The sequence below is a fragment of the Lissotriton helveticus genome, chromosome 5_1 (assembly GCF_964261635.1).
Source record: "Lissotriton helveticus chromosome 5_1, aLisHel1.1, whole genome shotgun sequence".
In the NCBI taxonomy this organism is placed as follows: domain Eukaryota; kingdom Metazoa; phylum Chordata; class Amphibia; order Caudata; family Salamandridae; genus Lissotriton; species Lissotriton helveticus.
Genome location: NC_136065.1, coordinates 307,210,484 through 307,237,321, shown reverse-complemented (window position 1 = coordinate 307,237,321; position 26,838 = coordinate 307,210,484). Strand labels below are relative to the sequence as shown.

Here is a 26,838-nt window from a genome sequence, read left to right as displayed (position 1 = left end):
ATCATGCCTAAAAGTCACATGAGTATTCGGACTGACTTGGGTTCCAGGTTGAAGGTGTTGGGTTAGTGACAATGTTTTGTATCCTGTCTGTATTTAGGTATGCTAGTCCCAAGTGAGCGTTGAGTATGGCTCCTAAATGTGGCTGTGTTGGAGATGGTTGAAGATGCAATTTTTGCAGACTGATGGTAAACCCTAGTTGGTGTAATAGGGTGAGTGTGTTGTGTATGCGGTTTTGCAAAGTTGGGAGCAGTTTGCTTTTAGGAGCCGATCGTCCAAATAAGGAAACCCATGTAGGTTTGCCTGCGCAGATGTGCTGCCACTACTGCTAGACTTTGTGAAAACCCATGGTGCAGCAGTGATTCCGAAGGGAAGAACCTTGAATTGATAAGGTTTTCCTCTGAAAACAAATGGTAGATATTTACAGTGTGAGGGATGAATAGGTATGTGGAAATATAAATTCTTCAGTTCTAACGCAGCCATGAAGTCCAGAAAGTGATTCTACTATTACAAAAAAGCAAGAGTGGCCATGTGGAAGTGTTCCGATAGGATATAATGATTTAGTGGTCTAAGATCGAGAATGGGTCGAAGAGAGACATTTTTTGGGCATGGGGGAAGTATAATGACAAACTCATCTGTTATGTTTTCCCATGTTGGTAACAAAATTTGAAGACGTACTGAGAGGTGTTAAGTCGTTGGGGGAGGGAAGGGTGTGAATGGTAAGAAAGTCATTGTTTGGTATGCATTTACGGTCCGGTTATTATTTTCAAGACTGCAGCCCTGGATTTATTTCCTCTGTAGGCTGCCCTGTAAAAAAGTTACCATGGAGGTTTTTCCCTGATTTTTGTAGGAAGACCCTGTGGTGGGTGCTCCTCGTCAAAGGGGAGATTAAGAATTGCTTGTTGCACGTCAGGTTTAAAATCAGAAACAGTGCCAAGTATGTCTACGTACAAGAATACGTGTTTATGCAGTGTCCGCAGAATCTAGAGTTGTTGATTATCTTTTCCTCATTAACAATTTCATAACCCCTTTTCTTGTATTCTTCTGGGAGATAGAGTCCCTCAGTTTCATCCCAGTCAGCACTGTTGTAATGAGCTGGACTGTTGGCAATACGCTATTGATTAGCAGATTGTGCTGCTATCCTTTAGCCTGAGGCAATCCTTTTCAACTCCTATTCTGGGGAGGTGCGTTCCCAGTTGTTAGTAAGTTTGCTCTTTTGCATGCATTAGCCACTACCAGCGAGTCCGATGTCCATTTCCCCCTAATGCAGAGGTCTTCAACCTGTGTGGCAAGACCCCCAAGGGGTTCCGGGAGTCCTAGGAAGGGGGTTGTAGATTCCCCGGCTTCACTTGTCCCTATAAAAAGACATCCATCTGCCATCCTGGGATGGCTAATTGAGATCGTTATCAGCTGTTTGCCTGAATAAAAGGCAAATGCGCTGGTAATCTGCAAGTGTAAAGGATGCTTGGGAGCCTTCTGGCTCTTTGTGAAGACAAAGATGTGTGTTTATTTGAGTTGAAGTGCAAAGAGTTAACTAGTGGGCTGGGAAGTTCTTTCTTTTAATTTTAGTGCATTTACACAGCCCTCTGTGCCCCTAAAGAGGTCTTGAAGGGACAGTTATGTTTAAAAAAAAAAAGAAAACTGCATTACATACGGTCTGGCATTATTAAAAACCTACATTTTGAAAGCACCGTTTTATTGTAAAACCATTCACACGTTTTGCAGCATTATATCTTACCTTGTGTGTAAAGCAAGTATAAAAAATGGACTTGCAAATTCACTATGCTGTGACTTTGTAGCACTAAGACTACACATCACTTTTCTCCACAGCATCAATCAAGATTTAATTCTGTGGGTCTCTGGTTGCACCATAGACCTCTGCAGTGCATTGACTAATAGAGGTTTCATAATTTACTACTGTGCATTTCCCACTGAGCAATAACTTTTTTAATTTATTTTTAGTTTATGCTACCCATTATTTTATATGTGAATACCTGAAGGTGAAAGAGCCAAAAAAACGTATAAAATATTTTGGGCTTATTTAGGAGAGGCTTGCATTGCCAGAGCATCACTTTTTTTGATGCTCCAAGTGGCGCAACCATCTTAACAATATCTATGAGGCAGTGCAAAGTCACCCTGCAAGGCTTTGCATTGCCTCATATGGAGTAATCAGTAAGACATAGCAGCGCAAGTCACTGGGTTGCTTTCTCTGCGTCAAGGAGGTATTCCATGGGCATTGCGTGGGGTTCCCACGCAAAGCCCATGGATTGTGCTGCTGCCCCATATTTACAAAATCATGTAAACCTCGGGCAGCTCCAAAACTAACGCCTCTCTAGTGGAGGTGTAACGAGGAGAAATGTTTTTAATTTCTCCTCGTTTTTTCCTCTTTTCACGTGTGCCTCATTCTGCAGCTCTCATAGAAATAGGAAAACGCCCCTCAGGATTGTTTTGGTGAAGGAAAGTGCCTCTTCCCGTACAAAAACAATTCGGCCACCGTTAGTGCTAGGCAGCAATTTGTGAAGGGAAAAGAACTGGAATGCACTGTGTTACATAATTAGTTTATTCCTGCCCTTTCACATTGGCATTGGGCAACGCCAGAAGATTTGGAGCGGTCCATCGCCAATTCCTCATAAATAAGGCCCTTTGTTTTTTAGCTACACCTTTGGCTACACCCCTACGCTCAATGACCTTTGGTCTGGATATGTTCATATAATGTTATAAGTAAACTCCCATTCTATCCTATGAGACAGATAGCCTTTCCATAGTGAAAAATGAAACACTAATTCACTACCAGAACATGTCACATACCAGTACATGTCTTACCTATAACATATACAGCACCCTGCCCACAGGGGTACCGTGGGCCTATCTTAGGGGTGATTACCTGTAAGAAAAGTGAAGATTAGGGCTTGGCAAGAGGGTGCACTTGCCAGGTCGTCATGGCAGTTACAAACTTCACACAGACACTGCAGTGGCAGGTCTGATAGCCCTTTTAAGGGCTGCTTGGGTGAGTGGCACAATCAGTACTGCAAGACCACCAGTACCATTTGATTTACAGGTTCTGGCACCCTCAGTGCACTTTACTAGGGACTTACCAGTAAGTCAAACATGCCAATCATGGAAACACCAATCCATAATACAATTTATTATAGGAGTCCTTGCACATTAATACTGAACAGCAATGAGGAAGTGCGCAGTGAAACTGAACAAGCAAAAACAGACAAAACTAGGTCGGAAAGAAGAAAAAAAACCCAGGAGAAACATGCCAAAAGATGGCAGATATAACAGGGGCATTTATAGTTATCGATATATGTTGATGACGAGAAGAACCAGTTTCTAGAAAGTTTTGTGAGAAGGGGGTCCTTTCGCCTAAAAAAAAAAAAAAAAAAAAAAAAAAAAAAAAAAAAAGGTTTGACAAGGGGGTCTCGACTTCAAAAAGTTTGAAGACCAATGCCCTAATGTATATAGGATAAGATGGTACAGCCATATTTTTTTTGTCCAGTCATGGTGTTTTAACTCGTGCCTTTATAGGGGCCTTAAAAATGTTGGCATGACGTAGCACTCCTTTAAGGTGTGGTAAGTATTGTGACCCCCCCTTTGAGCAATAGATAGTGTTTCGAAAAGGAAGTCATCTGTGATAGGGTCTTTATGTAGAGGCACGTTATGAAAAGCTGCAGCTCTGGGTATTAGAGCTTGATAGGCAGAGGCATAATATGGGGGTGATGGATTTGTGGGACAAAGGTCTGGGTCTGTATCCCCCTGTGATTCTATGTCAAGCATCTCAAGCAACCCCAGTATGTGTGTCCTCTGGTATGTTAGCCTAAAATTGGATGGGTGAATGAGGGAACATGATGCCTAGTTCAGAATCTTGTGGTTAATCAGGTGGTAGGGTGGCTGGTGGTGTCCTGTTGGTGGGTTTGGTGATGTAGGCATGGGAAAGTGTAAAGGGCTAGTAACAATTACCTTTTTCTTCTTTGAGAGGTTGCACCGGAAGGTCTATAGCCTCTTTAATAGCTATTTGTCTTTTAGATGACAAAGGTTTTGCCAATTAAAGAACTATCTTAGTTCCTGGTTAAATTTGCAGTGTTCTTTGCCTCGGATACAGCCGTTCCTGCATAGCATAGATTGGTTCGGGTAGAGGTTTCTATCTAAATGTGTAACATTTTGGAACCAAAGAATGTTTCGGATTTGATGTGGACTGATCCATAGCACTGGGACTTGTCTTTCGGAATCAAAGTGGAAGTTAAGGGAGTTGCCAAATCGGACTTTGAGGAAGTGGAGGCCCCTGCTGTAGGCTAAGATTTTGGTGCTGAGCCAAAGGGCAGGGCATCTCAATATGCCATGGCTTTTCTACAGTGGCAGAACGTGAGCAGTTTTTTGGGATGGAACAGATTGGTCTTTGGATTGGGGATAATTGTACTCCCAGTACAAGGTTTGATCGGACTGGAGTCTGGCTGAATCTTGTTCCATGTCTGAACAAGAGTGAATCCTGGATGGACAATGATTCAGCCGATGCCTCTTCCTCCAGACCGAAGATGTCAGACGAGTCATCTGCTGGTCTGTGAAGCATTTCTTGGCGACTGGCACGTAGATCTCGAAGTGTCTTTTTGGACCTAAAAGATCTGCAGGCCTTACAGATATCCATCTCCATCCACCGAGAGGCAGATTGCAAACTGAATGTTGGTCGCTGTGAGGATGTGTGGAGTGGCACTACGGACAGAAACAGAACGGAGTCAGTCTATCAGCAGCTCATTCTCCAAAAATTGTTGAAGTAGAAGAGGCCTGACCAGGTGTGGCCTTGTAGGCCATGGAAGCGAGTTATAGAACCAGACAGACAAATCTGTTTTTGCTCGGAATGCAAGAGTGACTACACGATCAAGACTACAGTCTATTTGAAGGATCCACTAGCGAACCGAAGGAGCTGTAAAGGATCTCAAACCGCACTACGAAAGATTACATCCGAACCAGTCGGCGGAAAAAAACAATCTAAATCTATGCCCACACGCAGTATCACTAACAGTCGGAGGAGTCGCAAAACCTTGTGACTAACTTCTTTCAAGAAAAACTTCTAATCATCCGAGCCAAACACTAGATGACAGACTTATGCTCATGTGCATCTACAGCACACATGCCATGAAAATATACTTACCTTATTACCGCTTGCAGGCTGTGCCATGGTAGCTCCCTCCAGGGCAAGCCCTAGCAGAGTTAGTTTGGGCCTAAGGATGCAATGACATTCTCAGCCAGCGCATTTTGTTTTTCTACATGCATAATAATCAATCGTTAGTAAAAAAATAAACAAAAAACAAAATCAGATAACTACAAAGTATTGTTCAAGGATCCCGAGAGTGGAGTGGAAGATTAAGTCTAGTTACAGAACATACTAAAGCGAGGCCCTCCAAACTACAAAACAGCCAGGGCTTGTCTTCGGTAGTTTAAGGGCATTCTGCTGTCTTTGTTAACCTGTAATGCCCACAGTGACCTTTCCACGCTTCTCCTTCTGACTTGCCAATAATGGAGTTTAACAAAAAACAAAACCTTGTTCGAATTGACCAACTTTAAATGTTTATTTTATCCTGCTGGCAGCCTTAATTAATCATATCTACACAAAAAGGTATTGGGGAGTGTCACCATACCTGAAGGGTTTGAGCGGTTTCTCAGTCGGAGTACGTCCTCCCTGGGCGGAATAACAATCACAAAAAATACCCCAATGGACCAACTTGTGGTCAGTGGTTCTGGTTTACTAATTATACACGAGAAATGAATAGGGGGGGGGGGGGACACGAGGAAGGGGGCCTCTAGTGAAAGGTTGCACCTAACTCAACCATGAATGTGGGGGAGAAACACTTTGTTTAATTACCCTCACACACCCTAGTGGTGTCATGCTTCATCATCGGGTCACCCCGACTACTAAAAGTCTGAGTGGGCTCAACCACAATGTTGGGAGCTCTTTAGATAAATGAAGATCAGGGGGGTTAAAGATTAGGAAACCCGGGGAGACCCCTGGTTTCCCTTTATTCTTGGGTCTGTCTGGGTTATTAAAAACTCTTTAAAATGGGTCCGTAGGAGTATTATGGTCCTAAGACCCTGGCGCCGACAGGTTTCAGTCCTGGGTGGCCGTATAGGTCCTGGACCTGCTACCCGACACAACATCGGCCAAAGTCTCACCCAGGCACAGAACTGGGATAAATTGAAAGAACTGAGACGCTGCCAGATGAGAATCCTCCTACACGGAGCCATCATGACAGAACACCTTTGGGGCAATGCAGCACCGACAGGCTTGTTGGTTACAAATGCACCTAGGATATTCCTAGAGGATTCCCAATTTAAAAAGGAATGGTCACTGATCGCATGATGCTACTCACGGGACTGGTTAATCCGAATTATCAACACTGCCAAACATCTCTCAGATGCCATAAAAAACAGTGAAGACCACCTCCTAACAGAGATAAAGTGGACTCTACAAAAAGAAACTTGAGGAGGTCAGCAAAGAAATAACCAAACACAAAGATGACCTCATGCAAAATAAAATCGCTAAATTACAAAAGGATCTGAAAACATTTAGCCATGAGAAGGTATACCCCTACATAAAAGAAGACTACAAGGGTCAAGAATACTCGACACGGGATCATCACGTAGCAGACAGTCCGGATCAGACGACTCAGAACAAGAGGACTGGTCAAGCGATGGATCTAACAGGAGCTGGCAAAATAAACCGAGAAGACCACAGAGAGGTGGCTATAATCAGAGATCTGGATATCCACAGATGTATCCATGGCCAGGCCCATTTGGCCCAGTTCCCTACCACGGCCCACCACAATATCCGGCAGGACCCTACTTCCAACCTGATTTTAACCAACATTTTTTAGGACAGGGCGGAAGGAGAGGCAAATGAGGTTGACGGGGCAACAGAAGAATACAGTGGGAGGAAGACCGCACAGGAGTGAACACGACAAGCAACACCAGAGGCAAACAACAGCCAGGGACAAGCATGATGAGTGACTAGTCGTTAACCTCACGGATACTACCCCAACTACAGATGAGATTGCAGTCTTAGAGAAGGGTCTTGGATTCGTTCCAACTACCTATCTAGACAAATTCCAATTGCGATAAGAATTGGGAGAATTCTTTACAAAGATTAGGCTGAAGACTTTCTTTCTCAACAAAGAAAGACCCCCTAATGATGACAGCAACACTGACTTGAGACTCAAGTCAACCTTCTTTCCTCCATCATCCATGATGCCCCCAGAGGTACTCACGTTAGAGGAAGCAATAGTAAAAGAAGTTGAAGAACTTCAACCAAAGGGGAACACATTTAACAACTTGAGTAACAAAGGAGTGAACTGCCCTAGAAAAATTGAGAAACAGGACGGAGATAATTATAACACCTGCCGACAAAGGTAGAGCAACAGTGGTCCAAAGTACAAATGCTTATAGAACTGCATGTCTCACCCTCTTGGCCGACAACAAATTTTACAGAATGATCAACACAGACCCTACACAACAACTCAGGAAAACTATCTCCACACTAACAGGCCCCCTTCAGAAGGAATGGATCACCAAAAAAGAACATTGTTTTCTCAACCAAGAGGATCCACGGATACCTCTGTTCTACACAATTCCCAAAATTCATGAAGAGAAAATAGCCCCTCCGGGCAGACCCATTGTCTCGGGGATTGGATCGATTCTCGAACCAATGTCTTAAATATACAAACTGGTTTTGGCAGTGGACAGCACCAGTTGAGTGGGTAATTACCTTGATACGTCTGGCACTTACAGAGAACTTCAAGTTTGAAAACCAAAAGTCCATAGTACTTCAATGGGCAGTACAATTGCTCCTAGCATCGCATGTCTGTACATGAGCCACTTTGAGGACAGATATATGGACAACGAACCCATACACCAACAACAACTGTAAATGGTACCGATATATTGATGATGTGCTGTTAATTTGGAAAGGCGATGATCAGAGTCTAAAACAATTCACAGACTGGATCAATGGGTTAAGCCCACATTTACGCTTCACCTTGAACAGAAAAAAATCAGCTTTTTTAGACATCAATGTAACTGCCAGGGATGGCACACTGACTAGTTCTCTGTACACCAAACCCACTGACAGGAACAGTTTGTTAAGATTAGACAGTGCACAACCACGTGCCCTCAGAGACAACCTTCCAGTGGGACAATTCTTACTATTTCAGAGAAATTGTTCAGACCTCCAAGATTACAAGAAAGAAGCACATATTCTAACAGAGAAACTGAAACAAAGATTACCCTGTGAAAATCATCGCACAAGCCAAGAGAGCATGCAATGCTTAAAGACTCCTTGACTCATGAGGACACAACCAGAACAAATATTTTGTGTCACAACATTCAATTCATCCTCCAATGATGCGAAGAAAATAATTAAGAAGTGGCCTATACTTGCATCCAACAAACTCACGTATGAAAAGCTAATGTTCTCATTCAGAAGAAATAAAAGCCTAGAGGACACTAGTCCATACAGACACACACAAACCAAAAGACGACAACCAATTGACATTCTGGAACAATCCCTCAGTAACAGGTAATTTTCCCTGTGGGTCATGTGTGGTGTGCCAATTCACTGAACACACCAAAAGCCTTGATCTAGGTCTACATACACCTCGGGAACAGATCACACGAATTGCAATTCAGATTCGGTGGTTTATCTCAGCAAATGCCCGTGCGATTTGACCTATGTGGGCATGATGAGTTGTAAGGTGAAGATTCGTATTAGCGAACACAGGAGCACAAGCAGGCATGCCATCACAGCACACTATAAGGAGAAACAACATAAAGACCGAGACATAAGGTGGACAGTGATTGAGAAAGTTAAGGGTAGTAGCAACCTGCAGAAAAGACTCCTGGACAGAGAACAAAGCTGGGTGTACCGCTTGAAAACCCATGAGTGGCCTAAATGACATGTACTCCTTGGAGCCAACTTAACAAGTAAGCGATATTTAATTACTTAAATGTAATCATTGAGGATCTCAATATCCTACAGACCAGGTCCTTACAGATCAGTGAAAAGTAAGTTCTCTTTATGGCGCAAGTATGATACTAGTCTCTAAGAGGACTAGTATCTTATAGTAAGAATGACCTCTGGTGGATTCCCACAGACTGACATATTATAGTGGAGGCATATAACTGCTATCATCACCTAATTTTAGATTTCCTGGAGTTACCTCTAGTCACAGGCTTTTATCCCCTTCATATGCATAGCATTCCTCAAATTCCCCTACTCTTCACTCCAAAGTGACCAATCTAGCATTTCCAGGCAACGAGTATACACATTTTTAATGTTGCCAAAAATTGTAATCAAGATGACAACTCGGAGGAACTATAAATGCCCTATACCTGAATTACAAGTCACACTATTCTATCAACACCTATCACTATCCACATTATTGCGCCTCCAAGCCCAAATGCGCTAGATTCAGAGGCACGTCTATGATGTCTTTGAAGGTCCCACTCTGTTTTACGTTATGCTGGATCATTTCTCAGATATGTCCGTTGCGACTCCGCACAGGCTTAGAACTACAGATTCAAGAGTAGGAACTACAATCCCCATACTTATTAGCATTAGCGACACCAACGTAACATCGCGGTGACGTTGCTTTCGGTCCCCAGAGCAGGGGCGGGATTCCGGCACTCCGGTTCCTTTCCAGCGCTACCCTTGGATACATGATCACCGGTCTCCAGAAACGCACTGCACAAGCCACTGCGCTTGTGACGAGGCCTGGTCACCCCTCCTGCTTCCCACGCCTGCCGCTGTCTCCTGCCTGCCTCCTGCCGAAAGCGCGACCCAGCCGCCGCTGGGCCGCCCGGATCACCCCCCCTGCTGCCACGCTCGGAGTGCCCGCCGCCCAGGGTCCCGCCGCTGCCCCCTGCGGACCCGCCCACCACCAGCCCATTCGCTGCCCAGCTGACCCACCCTCCCAGGCTCCTTACTTAAGGGGCATACGGGGGAGACACAGGAGTGACCACTGCACCTTCGACGAGGCCTGGTCACCCCTCCTGCCTCCAACGCCTGTCGCTGTCTCCTGCCTGCCTCCTGCCTGCTGAAAGTGCGACCCAGCCGCCGCTGGGCCGCCCGGATCACCCCCCTGCTGCCACGCTCGGAGTGCCCGCCGCCCAGGGTTCCCGCCGCTGCCCCCTGCGGACCCGCCCACCACCAGCCCATTCGCCGCCCAGCTGACCCGCCCTCCCAGGCTCCTTACTTTAGGGGCACACGGGGGAGACACAGGAGTGACCACTGTGCCTTCGACGAGGCCTGGTAACACCTCCTGCCTCCCACGCCTGCCGCTGTCTCCTGCCTGCCTCCTGCCTGCTGAAAGTGCGACCCAGCCGTCGCTGGGCCACCCGGATCACCCCCCTGCTGCCACGCTCGGAGTGCCCGCCGCTGCCCCCTGCGGACCCGCCCACCACCAGCCCATTCGCCGCCCAGCTGACCCGCCCTCCCAGGCTCCTTACTTATGACGCCCCCAGAGTGACCGCGCAGCGGACGCGCGCAGCGGGAGCACCAAATGAGCGCCGAAGGCACGCCAAAGGTAAGCCCGACTGCGCCCGTCCGCGCCTGGACCGCGCCCAGTGCCAGGACCCCTGGCTCCCGCAGACACCAGCCGGACCTACGACGCCACCGAACTCTACGCACTCAACGCCGGCCGAATCCCGGGATGCTATCGAGCCACCCCGAGACGCACTCACGGACCCTTCTGCTGCCACTCCTGCAAGTACACCTGCACTACTCCAGCACCGACTGAGACCAAGACGGGCAACAGCAGCAACCACCTGAAGTGCATCCTGCTCAACACCCGCTCCGTCCAGACACGCCGTCGAGCTCTGGAACCTGCTCGACACCACAGCCCCAGACGTCGCCTTCCTCACGGAAACCTGGATGAACGCCTCCTCAGCGCCCGCCATCGCCATCCCAGACGGCTACAAGATCATCCGGAGGGACCGCATCAACCAGACTGGAGGAGGCATCGCCATCATCCACAAGAACACCATCCGCATCACGACCAACACCGACGACACCCTCGCACCCGCCGAGCACCTGCACTTCCAGGTCCACATCAACCCCAAGACCACCCTCAGAGGCACCCTCATCTACAGACCCCCAGGACCACGCACACAATTCAGCGAAGACATCGCCGACTTCATCAGCCCGCACGCCCTTCCCTCCGCTGACTACATCCTCCTCTGGGACCTCAACTTCCACCTGGAGAACAACAACGACCGAAACACCACCACCCTGCTGGACAACCTTGCAAACCTCGGACTCAAGCAGCTGGTGACCACCCCCACCCACTACGCCGGACACACACTCGACCCCGTCTTCTCATCCAGCAAGGACATCGCCTTCAGCCACGCCACTGGACTCCACTGGACGGACCACAGCTGCGTCCACTTCAGCTTCAGAAGGACCACGACTCACCACCACCAGCAACAGGTGGCACGCAGAAGCTGGAACAAGATCACAACCGACCAGCTCGCGACCTCCCTGAGCAAGAACCCACCCACCAGCGCAACGAACCCCAGCCAAGCGGCCACCAACCTCACGAAGTGGATCAGCGACTGCGCAGACGACCTCGCCCCCCTGAGGACCCCGCACAGCAAACCCTGCAGCAAGAGAGCCCCATGGTTCACCGACGAACTCAAGAGCTCCAAGAAGAACTGCCGAGCCCTCGAGAGAGCCTGGCGCAGAGACCCAACACCAGACAACATGACTGCCCTCAAGCTCGCCACCCGAAAACACCACCAACTGATCCACGCCACCAAGAAAACTGCATTCAAGGAACGACTGGACAACAACGCACACAACAGCAAGGAACTCTTCAACATCGTTAAAGAGCTCTCCAACCCCAACGCCGGAAACAACAACATCACCCCTTCGCAAGACCTCTGCAGCTCCCTCGCCGCCCACTTCCACAACAAGATCGCGGACATACACAACAGCTTCAGCACTCAACCGACGCAAGCCACGACCGAAGCACCGCCCCCCACCACCACCCTACGCGCCTGGACCCCGATCAGCACCGAAGACACCGTCCGCACGATGAACTCCATCCACTCCGGATCTCCGACCGACCCCTGCCCTCACCACGTCTTCAACAAGGCCGACGCTGTCATCGCACCCCACCTGCGGGACATCATCAACACCTCCTTCGCCACCGCCACCTTCCCGGAGAGCTGGAAGCACGCCGAACTCAGCGCTCTACTAAAGAAGCCTTCAGCCGACCCCACCGACCTCAAGAACTACCGCCCCATCTCGCTGCTCCCGTTCCCTGCAAAAGTCATCGAGAAGACCGTCAACAAGCAGCTGGCCGCCTTCCTCGAGACGAACGGATCCCTCGACCTCTCGCAGTCTGGCTTCCGGGCCAACCACAGCACCGAGACCGCCCTGATCGCAGCCACCAATGACATCCGAGCCCTGCTCGACAACGGAGAAACGGCGGCCCTCATCCTCCTGGACCTCTCCGCGGCCTTCGACACTGTCTGCCACCGTACACTAGTGCAGCGCCTCAGCAACGTCGGAATCCAGGAGAAGGCACTAGAGTGGATCACCTCCTTCCTCGCCGGAAGGACACAGAGTCCACCTCCCCCCGTTCAGATCAGAAGCCACCGAAGTCATCTGCGGCGTCCCTCAAGGCTCCTCGCTCAGTCCAACCCTCTTCAACGTCTACATGAGCCCCCTTTCTAAAATCGCACGCCAGCACAACCTCAACATCATCTCCTACGCCGACATCCAGCTGATCCTCTCCCTCACCAACGACCCCACCACCGCCAGAGCCAACCTTCACGAAGGGATGAAAGAGGTAGCCGAATGGATGAAGAACAGCCGCCTGAAGCTGAACTCGGACAAGACGGAAGTCCTCATCCTGGGATCCTCACCCTCCGCCTGGGACGACTCCTGGTGGCCCCCCGCCCTAGGCAGCGCACCCAAACCAACAGACCACGCACGCAACCTGGGCTTCATCCTGGACTCCTCCCTCTCCATGACCAGACAAGTCAACGCCGTCTCCTCGTCGTGCTTCAACATCCTGCGCATGCTACGTAAGATCTTCCGGTGGATCCCCACTGAGACCAGGAAGACGGTCAACCAGGCCCTCGTCACCAGCCGTCTGGACTACGGCAACTCCCTCTACGCCGGAACCACCGCCAAACTCCAGCAAAGACTCCAGCGGATCCAGAACGCCTCAGCACGACTCATCCTGGACATCCCCCGTCGCAGCCACATCTCCGGACACCTGAGAGACCTGCACTGGCTCCCGGTCAACAAGAGAATCCCCTTCCGTCTCCTCACCCACGCACACAAAGCCCTACACAACCAAGGCCCAGGATACCTCAACAGCCGCCTCAACTTCTACGCTCCCAAATGCCAGCTTCGATCGACCAGCCACGCCCTCGCCGCCGTCCCCCGCATCCGAAGAGCCACCACAGGGGGACGGTCCTTCTCCTACCTCGCCGCCAAGACTTGGAACTCCCTCCCGACCCACCTCCGCCTGACCCAGGACCACCTCGCCTTCAGGAAGCAACTCAAGAACTGGCTGTTTGAACAGTAGCGGACCCCCCTCCCCTAGCGCCTTGAGACCCTCTGGGTGAGTAGTGCGCTATATAAATGCTATGATTGATTGAAGCCGAGGATCGGGACCCTAATAGGTTTGAGGAGCGGGGTGAGATCTCCAATTGAAGTAAGTGACCAACTGCACGCGTAGACACATTAAGTATCGGACCACGCTAGCGAGATGTATGAAATGGCCAGTCAGGCTTACAACTCAGATTTTAGTTTTCTCCTCCCGTCCGCATTCTTCCAATTCCTGCTTCCTCCAATCTCACTCGGACCTTCACTCTATGGTTACCTCACTGCCACCCACAGTATACTTCCGGTCCTGTGTGATACTCTCACCCCCCCCCTCCAAGTAGGGTAAGATACTGAGTGAATGAGGGAGAATGTATAGGCTAGATGCATGTATGATGTATGTACGCTCGCTATACTTTTAATGGCACATTGTTGAGAGGTAACGTTGTATTCTGTACATAGATACTGGCACCTGGTGCAGGCGCTCTGGTATATACAAAGACTAACACGCAGGTAGTGTTAGCATGCGAATAAAATCGCCACATCACGAATACCTGTCACATAGAATTAGTGTGTTACAGAAGAGATGAGTGGCACAAGAGGGGATGAGACTGATGACAGTTCTGCACATAATTATGGCATGCTTGCATGTCTGGTCTCCACGATGCACCGAAATGGTATTAAGCACAACAGTAATACTGTATCAACTTTATTTTTAATGTTATATGTTGTCTGTCGCCGACCTTTCTTTTTATTCACAGATGGAGGATAACGGATACATTATCTGTTACACACAAACTAGGAGTAGCTACTCTGCCCTCACCCCACGGATAGTATAGGGACTTCCCCACCCAGTAAATCTCAGAGGGGGTATCCCTTTGCCCTGAAGAAAGTCCAGGACCTATACGGCCTCCCAGGACTGAAACATGTCTGCACCAGGGTCTTAGGACCATAATACTCCTACGGACCCATTGTAAAGAGTTTAAAATAACCCAGAAAGACCCAAGAATAAAGGGAAACCAGGGGTCTGCATGAGGTTTCTTAATCTTTAACCCCCCTGATCTTCATTTATCTAAAGAGCTCCCAACACTGGTTGAGCCCACCCCGACTCGGGGTGACCTGATGATGAAAATGACACCAGTAGGGTGTGTGAGGGTAATAAAACAAAAAGTCTCTCCCACATTCCTAGTTGAGTTAGGTGCAACCTTTCACTAGAGAGGCCCCCCTTCCTCGTCCCGCCCGCCCCCTTTTTTTCCCATTGTTTCTCGTGTATAGTTAGTCAACCAGCACCACTGACCACAAGTTGGTCCAATAGGGTATTTTTTGTGATCCTTAATTAATCTGCATGTACAACCATGGTAAACCAGACATGGCAAGGACACCAATTGGAAAGGGGGTCCAGCAGTGTGCCAGCGTTAATGGATCCATCCCCAATTCTATGGCCCTTTTGCTCATACAAAAATAGTTTATATCATGCAGAAGGAGAAGAAAGGCCACACAGGAAAGAGTTTAAAGGGGCTCACATTAAACCTCTACCACAGGTGGGAAGAAAGTGTATACCTTAATCACTTTCAACCAGACTGTCACCAGTTTGCCAGTGAAACAAATTACTGCAGCTTGAAATAATTTTGGGTACTCCTGGAGCAGGTGGAGTAACTTACTGTCCAAGTATTAGTGTGGAGATGTAGAGGGGCTTTGGTTTGAAGACAACCAGACAAAAAAAATACTACCAGACTTAATGCAGGAAAAAAAGTCAAACATGACAGACCAGACTTGTGCCAGGGAACCCCATACTCACTACAAGTTTAAAGGAAGCAAGCTAAACAGGTTTAAAGAGCAAAGAAATCAATGGCCTTTTGAATTAGTCTTTGGGGGTTCCACCTTTATTTAAGGAGGTACTGACCTGAATAATGAATTGCTTACAGATTTAATACACTATGACCCCTGCACCTGGCAGCAAAACATGTGTCTCCAAATTCTCCTTTAAATTGTGTAAGCCCCTCAAATGTCCACATTATCTCTCCTGATCCAGCTGTCAGAATACATTACCTGGGTAGTTCTGGGCAAAGCTCTTGTATAGGTCAGCAAGCTTGTCAGAGGAGATGTAGCGGCTGGGGTTATCTGGCGACTTGAAATCCAGGTCATATTTCCCATCACGATAAAATTCTGAAGCAGCAACATCCATGCCAATCACGATCTGCTCAGAGTAGCCAGCCTTGCTAATGGCAGTCTTCAATAGCTCTAGAGCTGAAAGAACAATCAGAGAGAACATGAAAATACAAGGCAATACTTGCTGAATTACATAGGATTTGGCATTTTAGAAATCACTACCCCTAGAAAATGTAATACAGTATGGTTCCTGTTGACTAAAGCCTCCTCTAGAACCCTTTTCATGTTTGCAGCTTTCTTAGTTTGTAGCCCCACCTTATTTTGTTTTGAATTAGGTTTTAAACTAGCGGCCAAGCGTGGGTACATGCCAGGCTGAGCCCTCCGTCCCAGTGCTACCGATCTTTTACAGGCACCACCCTGCTGAATATCCACCCATGCCTTGACCAATGTAGCTGTAACAGGAGTCCAGCCAAATATGCATTTCTTTCTTTGTGAAGGAGTTATTTCTGACACTCAAGATACTCCAAGGGCCTCCTCGTATCTGTGTTAACCGGCTGGGGAATTGCTTCGGTCACTACGAGATATAAATAGATCAGTCTGCTCCCGGCTCCTACACCGATGACAGCACAGCACTCCGTTACATTTACAGTAATAGGCTTAGCTCCTGTTGAAGATGGAGGAACTAGAAATTGTACAGGCACTAGTGCAGAAGCTGCACGAGAGTCAGCTTGAACTGTGAACTCACTCCATGCGCCAAAGACCTGCACATCGTCTATGGTTTGTTGCCACCGAAACACGAAGGGCACGTGTCACTTTCCTGCTGCGTGTCTGACTAACACCGTTATCCCAGACATCTGCATGCCTGGGGTGGGGGAATACAACCAGTCTGACACTGAACGAATGGAGAAACCCCCTTGCAAAACTAAACACATGTACCCTGTACATGAACAGTGTGCTGTTCTACATTTAACAAAAATATAGCAGACTCTTGGGGGCCTCAAGGACTGCAACGCAATATACATGCCACAAAATTCCCCATGGCAAATGATATTCGAAACTGGATGGGAGTACTGTTTCGGTCAGCTGCTGACCTCATCTTTGTTTAATTCTAAATATAAGGATTAACACCCCTCTGATCGGTCTGAATCTGCCTTCGATGGCAACAGGGAATGATTAATGGCCACTGCAGGGAAACTTAATCACTCGCATTTCCAATACACTCATATGAAATGAAGTAACTTCCCACCCTTTAATGTTAGGCCCTCATTCCCCGACCCATATCCCTTTCATCTCTTCCTATACTCTAGTCCGAGGCTTCTAGAATAGTACTAGTCTTAATTTACATTTACCCTACTACTACAAGCTTAGGCCACCACCAACCGGTAAGGCAGGACCCTACCTTCTTTATTTTCCAAGATGTTGGGGGCAAAGCCGCCCTCATCTCCAACATTGGTGGCATCCTGTCCGTACTTTGCCTTGATCACATTCTTCAGATTGTGGTAGACCTCGGCTCCGATGCGCATGGCCTCCTTGAAGCTGCTCGCCCCCACGGGCAGAATCATGAACTCCTGCATGGCCAACTTGTTTCCTGCATGAGATCCGCCATTGATCACGTTGAATGCCTTGAAGGATAAACAAAATTGCAGAATACATCGATCTAGGGCTTTTAAGTTAACTTAAAACCAACTTTGCCTGGTTTGGCCATGTGGATCGTCCCAGCCCACCTACTTCAACCACATCTGAAGTACATGCTCTCTGGTGGCCAGATTGTGTAATACAAAAATGCAGCACGACTTAAAGGCTAGGTCTGGTGCTCTGTTGTCTTACTAACTGCTACACAACCATTCATTACCCCACAACTTCCAGAAGCACTTGGGCAAGAATACCGTTCAGCCCCATAAAAGTTAGAAAAGCACACATCTTGGCTCGGAAAGGGGGACTGGAAAGTAGCATTCTGTAGGAGATGTACAAGTCCAGCACCACAATTCACTCCAGTCCACGTGGTAAAGTCATAGGGCAGGCTGCAAGCTTTGCAAGACAGAAGCCCATGTAACTATTATTGCTCGTGTCATGAGGTTGCACAGCCAAACCACCTGAAACAGATGGTCTACACAGAGGGGATATATTTAGAGTCTAGTCTGTTTTCTATCACTAATAAGCCTTTCCACCCATTTACAAGATGTCCCCTTATCTCTCACCCATATCCAGCAGGAAGTAGAATCTTTTTGTAGAGTATGTCACCGTCTGAATTGTATTTCTGGGTATGCACCTGGTGCACTGGATCCACCCTCGCTCAATCTACATTGGTCACTAGGATTCAGGGGTTTACTCCTTGCCATCATTGGAGGTTGCATCAACAGTATGCCCTTGCTGTTGGTCCTTCAGCCCTGGCTCTCCTGCAGTGATGCTTCAAGTTAAGCTCTCTGCCACCATCGGTGAAGTCCTGGCTAAAAGCCCCAGGTCGCCAAAGATAATGGTACAAACATTTTGTTCCACACAAATAAAATTCACTCAATCTGTCCAACTCACAAGCTTTGAAATGCTGCCTAAGCAATCACATCATTAATCAAAGGACTTTAGCTCAAATTTCACAGCTATCAAATCACCATGTAGTATGACCCCCCCCCCCCCCCCCCAAAAAAAAAAACATGGAGTAGTCGAAGACATTCTTACGGGAACTGGCAGGATGACCTCTTTGTTTCCAGCAAGATCTGCAATGTGACGGTACAGTGGCACCCCCTTTTCAGCTGCTCCGGCTTTGCATACTGCCAATGACACCCCCAAAATGGCATTGGCACCAAACTTTGCTGCAAGAGAACAGAAACAGAGGACTTGTCAAACTGGAAACTAGATCCTCCAACTACTTGTAATTCAGACTTGGTTGCTCTAAAACGGTTTTAATTTGGCATGGAGGTACTAAAGACCTAGTCAGAAGTGAGCGATGTCACCCCAGGAATCGGAGCCTAGACCGGTCTACGGGTCATTCTGGGTCAACATGGGCAACTCTGAATCTGCGGTTTACATTAAGAAACAAAAGATCCGACCGTGGGACATAAGAAGGTGCAGCATCAATTTTAGTGTCAGTTTACCAGTCTATAGCCGAATTTAAACCTATACTTTTGTTTTTCAGTTTTAAAATGGTTTTTAAAAAGTGGTTTTCACTCGTGTGTACTTCAGGGCCGAAATTGAAGAATCTTTTGCTACTGAATTGTTCCATTATCAATTCGAGGAATGAGGCCTAAGGCAGAGTTCCTTTATAAGGGTCGTGAAACTTCAAGGTCAGTGGTAACATGCAAAGAGCATTTTCTGCATTTACTTAAATATTTTTTTTTAAGCAAATAAGTGTGCCGACCGACTGTTCATTTTAGAATAACTGATCATAAAAATAAAGTCTGCTCTTGTTTAAATTTTAGCTACAATGATGCTCTGATCTGCGTTTCACTTTGGCTGCTGGCAGGAGGGTTTATGGAGTCACAACTCTGCTGTAATAAGACATGTCATTTTCTTATTACAGCAAAAGACCATTGTTGGACGGAATGTGGAACAAATCAAAACATTCACCCCCAATCAAGAGATCTGGGTTAAATCCATCATTCTTTTGCTCACCATGCCACACCAGTTTAGACCTGGTCATATGTAAATCAGTCTTGACCTTGTGCCTCATGGGAACAGTCCAGCCCGAACTGCTAAGCCAGTCCCTCCCCTGGTCCGGAAACCAGCATCCTATGACCGGTTTTGGGGTTTCACCCCTCATCAGCCACGATATCTTGAATCCAGTGGCACAGTGAGCCCGGGACCCAAGTCTAGGTATACCCGGTGCACTTAGGGCGAGAAAGTAAAAGACACACAATTGATGGACGGAATGCAGAACAAATCATGCCACTGGAGTCAAGCTATCCTGGCTGATGAGGTGAAACCCCGAAAACGGTCCTAGGATGCTTAGGGAGGACCTGACCTGGCAATTCAGGCTGGACTGTTCCCATTGGGCACAGGGTCAGACTGATTTGAATATGGCTGGGTTCAAACTGGAATGGCATGTGGAGCAAAAAACGATGGATTTAGGCCCAGATTTCTATACTGGGGTGAATGTAGGACATTGTTCTGCATTCTGTTCATCTGTCCTTCAATTTTAGTTTTTTGCATTTTCTTATTACAGGTCTCTACAGACATCACAACTTAAATGTAATAAGGAAATTAGTGAGAGTTTCTTAAAATAATGATTGCAGGCTCCCATGTTTTAGGACTTCTTGCCAATATCACTTTTGGTAGCTTCACAGACCACCCCTACCAAAATTATTATTATTATTTTTTTTTAAACACCACAAAAACAAAAAACACCAATCTGCACCAACAGCAAGCATTTTTCCCAACCAGACAGTTTTTTTTCCTCGAACTAATGCCATCTTTAACCTTCCTTATAAACTCCTAAACATGCTCTTTAGGCAAATACAAGTATGGTTTTCAAAGCATGACTGGGAATATCCTACATCCACAGAATGTTTTTAAAATTTAAAGCAAGTAATTCCAGACCCTCGGATATATTAAGTGATTCCTAAAGTGCAAGGCACCTCTTGTCTCAAAGAACGGAAGCCACGTAGGAGATGTCCTTTCCGACAGACTTTCAATATTAACAGTCTAATACTGAAATGAATGCTTCAAGTTATTTAAGTGCTTCTGCCCATTAACCAAATGACCCCAACCGCATAGAACTTCCACTAAAATACATGCATGTTGCTCTGGTATATCTAAATGCATAAGACTCAAAGCCTTACCCTGATCAAATGTTTGTAAGTCAAGAACAAAAAAGTTTCTAAACAAAACTCAACCCATAAGAAACGATTGTGGGCCGAAAACTAACAATGTGATCTGACCATGAAAACCGAAGACCCGTATTCCACAATTCAGTACTTGAACAATATAGATTTAACTTTTTTGTGAATATAGAGTTATGGTTATGGCTCAAACCTCCAAAATCTGTCACTTGCAAGTAATGCACACGTTGCATGCCATAACTTGCGTCCTTCACCACGTTTAAACTCTTGGTAGATTACCTCTATTCCATATGCAAGGTTTTTTTTTAGCACTTTTTTGCTATACACTTTCCTCAACCCCACTGCACATGCTTATGCTGTGTGTAGTAGGAACAGACTGTAGGACCTGGCCATGTATCTGGAATCAGTGCCCAAGCCCTTGACGCTGGCAACACCTCCTGTGCAGTGCAATAGCGGCAACTGGTCACATGTCCTGGCCTAAAGCCAGGTCCATCACCCAGCAGGCAGAGACTTGCCCACCCCAGCTGCACATGGCCTTTGGATTTCCCAGTTCCGGTCACTTTTTCCTTTCTCTTTCCCTCTGCCTCATATCTTTCTCGTTTTGACCCTTTGTAAAATTCACAAATCAAAATTCAGGATTTTTTTTTTTTAAATGGCTGATATATACACAAAAAAAAAAATGCCATTGCAGACAATCACATTTTAACTCGTGCCATTTTCTGCATTATTTTCATGGTGTGGAACTCCAGTTTTCCATACCTCGAACTCTCCCCCAGCACTCGCTTGGGTTGAACATATTCCATGGTGGCCACTGGGATTTTTTTCCCCACCGGTCAAAATCTGCAAATCTGAACAGAGCTCCTCACATGGTGTTGTACAGGAATCAGGATTTTAAACGGCAGAGGTATATGAAAGTGTTAACCGTCTAAAACCCACACATCAATTTTTTTACACTTGCATCCAAAAAACGGCTGGGATTTAAACAAAACCAACAAAAGCAGGCTTTGAGTAAAGCTCTACTTTTGCACCAAGTTAGGGTTAACTCCGTATGGCTTTTTTAGCTGTAGATGTGAGCTAATTTTTAGTTTAAGGAAGATAAATAAAATAGGATCACTTTTCCCCTAAAACGTCTCCCATTAACGTATCTTCTGCACGGACATGCACAAGAATTGGCATGCCAAACTATAGCGGACCACGGCAAGTAACTGCCAAATTTGAACAGATCAGTCTAGAAATTAAAGGCAAATGAAAATATGCCTTATCAAAGGAAAGTGGGGCTGAACTTTAACTACAGTGGTGACCATCACGGTCATAGGGGGTGAAATTCAGGATATTTTAGTTTCCTACTGCCTCAAATGATAGTAAAATTTTCACAAATCGTGTGTTCAACAGAACTAAATGCCTTACATACTTACATTTATTTTCAGTGCCATCCATGTCCAACATCAGCTTGTCTATCTTTTCCTGTTCCAAGACACTCAAACTCTGCATAGAAGAAACACTAATGTTAAAACACCTACAAAACCATATTTACTGTCCCCGACCCACCAACTACTGGCACTGAATATTAGCTGCATAATTGTACACGGTTTCTACGTTGTAGGAAGTCAAAAACACATTACATCTCGCTGAAAACAATGTGATGTATTCACTGGCCCAGCACACTGTATAGGCTAAGAGATGGCAAGTGCTTCACAGTACCTCCATAGAATCAGGAAATAGAACTGGAGTAGAATAGAGCCCAGCTCAGTTATTCCTCTACTTTTCACTGGTGAGACTTGGGTGGAGCTTGGACTTTTGACAACCCTGGTTTACCACTACATTATATAAGAGGTTGGAATTAAAATTTCACAATTATTGGTGAAATAGTCGCAATTTCAGATTCCAACAAGCTGGATTTTGTTTTAACCAAATACATATTACTTTGCCTATGAACTGATCTTCAAAAATTCCGACCCAACCTCTGTCCTTATTCATATTGTTTTCTTGGAGTCTCTTGAGTAGTGCGGCCGTTTTTCAGACTACTGCAGACACTACATATTTTCAACTCAGGCTGCAGGTTCTCTCATACAGTGCCAAGAGCACAGGCTTCTGAGTTTACCAATTGAGCCACAAAATCCCTTAAATTGGATAGTGCGATACATTTCAATGCACCAAAGGTAGTATGTTGATAGCTCAAAATTAAAACTTGGTCACTGCAGTGCATGGGCATTCTAAAAAGTATCCAGACAAGATTAATCCTAGAAAGATCTGTAGTTACTGCACGACATGCGAATTACATCAAGAACTGCTTCAGTTTTCAATATACATATAGTCCGCTCCACTACACAGCATATTCCACTTTAAGGCGTTTCAGCTTTGGCCATGGGACACAAAGGCACTTTAAATGTAACTTTTAATCTATGGTTACATTTATGTGCATACCGATCTATTACAGCAAATACAATCAGAATCATATTTAAAATAAATTAAATAGCTATGGAGGTAAATTCCATTTACAACACGAACGCGTAAAGTACAGTCTCATGCAGTTCAAGTGCATGACTCCTGCATAAACACGTCAGATTGAGAAGACTTTAACCGTAATAACCAATCAAGTGAGGTGAAAGTGAGACCTGGCAGATCGTTCTCCAAAGGATAGTGTCATTACTTCAGATGGCAAATCACCAGCAGAAGTCCGGTAAAGCAGCTTTAATTCAAGCTGTCTACAGCAGAACACAATCAAAGGGCACAGGACGGGCTTTACTGTGCTAACGCATGCAAGAACAAGCAAGCACACGTTTTCCACGCACTGCATGCATGCTATAGCTGCTTAGCACATTAAAACTTGACATTGGTTTTGCCAGTACTGAGAGAAAGCAGCAAAAAGCATTGTTTTGTGTACAGAATAGCTACCGGACAAACTATTTGACAAGCTGTATAATGACAGGGTACCTTTTAGATGTAAAAAAAAGTCCTGCCTGCATTCAAACTGAAGCACTTAAAATTTGATTGGTTCGACAAACTTCCAATAGCATGAGGTAAGGCAGAATAGTTCTCTAGGCGGAACCAAAGCAGTCTAGGTATGCTTTGATGTATTTAACAGTCAATATACACACCACGGCGCAGTCAACAGGCCTACAAAACAAACTGCAACTGGGCTGAACTAGACCAAAAGGAACCTGCATGTAAGTGTCTGAGAACAAGATCTGGACCATGACCCTGCCAGGGATAGAGCATGGCAGGCAACGGGAGCATGACGTGGAAAAATGAGAACTAGGACAAAGAAGAATGTACATTAAAGGAAGGAGGACTGGGAGTGGAGTTTGAAGACAGCAGTGTATTTAAGCAAAATACGAATTAATCTCCTTTGGGGAAAATGGGACCTGCTCAGCAAGAACAGTTAAGTATCACTCCAACAACTACATTTTAGTTGGCGTTAAAACAGGGCAGAGGGAAGGCTTGACTAAGAAATGGTAAAATTACAACTTCACGAAAAATGGAGGTCAGTCAGACAAAAAACTGGGGTAGGGTTTGGAGAAGGAATATGTAACGTAAATTATAGTGATGGAAGGCTACAGGTAACTAACTGAACGAGAAGTGAAAGATAAGAGGTGAAAAGTTAAATGTATGTTGATTCCAGTACTTTCAATCTTTGCTTTCATAGTTTTGAAAAAATCAGACACACAAAACTCGTTCACTTTTAACGAATTTTAAGCCCCCTTTGATGGTACCTCAATATGCGTGACATCAACCCTTTAAATGTACAGTCCATACTGGTAGGCTGCAGAGAAGGACTGCCTCCCACTGCTGGCTTATGTAAAGATTTGCAGGAGCAATGTAGATAAAGGCTAGAACATCTTTGCCCAGGAGAAGGGCGAGGACTTCGGGCTAAGCATGGTGCTGTAAAACTTGCCTTAAAAGCCCAGTAATGGGAAACCATGGTTGCAAGAGACCATTAGACCCAATAGGCTCTGAAACCACCACCACCACAGGAAGTCATTGGTAATCATGTTAAACTGCCTTTTACAACATTATCCTCTTCCCTGTTCGAAATGTTCTACCTACTCCAAAGTCCATCACTGGCCCTATAAACTGAAGTCACAGTGCAGTGAGGAAACAAGCGAGAGCTCAGAGCGATGGATAAACACAGATCTCCATCAGTTACAAACCAGTAGAATAGTTACCTACAAGCCATTTGTCCAGGTGACGGTGCAGAGGAACACGAAGATGAAAATGGGCAGCCACTATTGACAGAATATTTATGAACCTCAAAGAAGGGAAGCTCAGACTTAAGAGCATAAATCAACTTCTAGTATTGATCCACAATTGCGGATATAAAAAACAAATGACCTCTACTGAACTGGGATATGGAAGTAGTCATCTTTCAAATCTATAGGTTCCATCTAGTCCTGATTTGCTTGGCCTCAGACTGGAACGAGAGTTAGAGGAGCCATGTGGTAACCCACCACTATAAGGAAAGGATACCAGTTGAAAAGTGATATCTGCCTTCTTTTGTATCTTTCTTGCCAAAGTAAGAAGAGTAACATTTCAGGTCTTTCTAAAGGCAGCTCAGCTTTACTCCGAAGATTATTTCCCTCCAGAAATTTTGGAAGCTATGCAGGAGGGAGTGATTGGTGGTTTAAAGCATAATTCTAATTGACGCAGAGTGCTCAACAGTAAGAATTAGTTGGTTCTAAAAGTACAACGACCTTCATCCTACCAAGGCTGTATAATTATCTTGGATATTAACTTCTTCCAAGTGCATGGCAGAAATTCTGATGTGTTCTTACCCCACCTACCCAAACATGTGCCTCTTTTCCAAGAATGAAAATATGAGAGGAGCAGGATACTCTCCCTTCTTAAGGGCTACAGGAACATTCGGCAGGCTGCACTTGAAGGTGACCCATAACCAATGGGTTTCTTTGACGTTTTAATAGTTTTACAGTGGTTATCAAAAAAATCCCTAATAGTTCAAAACGGAGTCTAGCCAAGGAATGATCCATAACTGAAGCCTCCATTCAAAGTACAAAACATACATTGGCTAAAGAGCCAACCTCAATAGACCTGTAAAAATAGACTTAATATGACAGTTTTGCAGGATACGAAAGTTCTTATTAATGGTCGCATACACTAGAGTCCTTAATTCGGTCCACCTTCAGCCTCTTGGGTCGGGGACAAATGGATTCCTCTCCACATTTTACTTTTTTTATTTTATAAGAAGTTCCGTCTCCCAGTCAATAATGGTTTAAGGACCGACATTGACATATGAATGTTATCCCTTAATACCTTTGAAGGTATTAGCGGGTCTATCGCCACAGCCACGAACATTACCGCCATCTTGGGGATAGTGGGGACGTTCCTTGGGCGCCATCTTGAGGCAGCGTTCTAGCTGTCACGCAGCTATTGTACGGCGTCTATTTAAACCAGTCACATGCCAGCGCGCAGCGTTGACGCGCAGCGGGCGCGCCAGAGGCGAGCCCATCTGCGCCCATTCGCGCTCTGCCGGGACCAGTGGCCACAACCCCTGGCCATTTAATTAGATACGGTAGAACCTCGTTATTACAGTTTAATAGGGCTGATGTTCAGCCTACTCAGGATTGTATAGCTATTTTACGACAGGAAGGGCTACTGAAGTCCCCACGGTCGAAGGAGGGAATAAATATTCGGACAGCGTATACTACCTTGAAGTATGGTCTGCTAAATACTCGCTCCCTACAGAGGCATAATTTAGAATTTTTTTCGCTCTTACAGGACGGTGGCGTTGATATCCTTGGGGTCACAGAGACGTGGCTGGAGGAATCTTCAACACCTGATCTGGTGGCCTCGCTCCCCCCGAACTTTGAGGCTATTTGCCTCAATCGTACGGGTACCAAGAGAGGAGGGGGGGTAGCGTTCCTATATAATGACTGCTGGAAGATTGAAAGAGTATGTGCGGAAATTCTTGGTGGAGCAGAGGCTCTGGGAGTGAAATTTGAGAGGGGCACCACTTGTTGGGTCATCTTACTGTTATATCGTCCTCCCTGGGCTGAACCAACCTTTCTGGATCACTTTTTGGAGGTCGTGCATGACCTCAGGTCCCGGTATGAGAACTTGATGATTATGGGAGACTTCAACTTCTACTGGGAGCTTTCCCCAAAGGTAGGGCAAGCTCTTCACCTTGAAGAGGCTTTAACGACCTTAGGTATGTGTCAAATAGTGACCGGCCCTACCCATGACAAAGGTCATACATTAGATCTGGTATGGATCACAGATCCCGGGCCAGACCCTATTACTATTGTACCGTGTGCTTGGTCGGACCATTATCTAATCACAGGTCAGAGGCAGATTAACCGGGTAGGGAATAGACAGAGAATTGTGTGGAAAATGGTAAGAAGA

General features: G+C 46.2%; 1 protein-coding gene and 1 long non-coding RNA gene across 7 annotated transcripts in view; one reads left to right on the top strand and one right to left on the bottom strand.

Annotated features, from left to right (window-relative positions):
• The window catches only part of LOC144754482 (uncharacterized), a 620,848-nt gene that overhangs the window by 334,574 nt on the left and 259,436 nt on the right, over positions 1 to 26,838 (top strand). The gene's annotated exons all lie outside the window — the stretch shown is intronic.
• Positions 1 to 26,838, bottom strand: part of ENO1 (enolase 1) — a 59,651-nt gene that overhangs the window by 10,247 nt on the left and 22,566 nt on the right. For all 4 annotated transcript variants that reach the window (XM_078642309.1, XM_078642313.1, XM_078642310.1 and 1 more), the window contains exons 5-8: positions 21,897 to 21,966; positions 18,383 to 18,516; positions 17,109 to 17,331; positions 15,650 to 15,847 (exon numbers count right to left, since the gene is read on the bottom strand). In XM_078642309.1, coding sequence (XP_078498435.1) covers positions 15,650 to 15,847; positions 17,109 to 17,331; positions 18,383 to 18,516; positions 21,897 to 21,966 — 625 coding nt within the window. The remainder of the gene's footprint in view (positions 1 to 15,649; positions 15,848 to 17,108; positions 17,332 to 18,382; positions 18,517 to 21,896; positions 21,967 to 26,838) is intronic.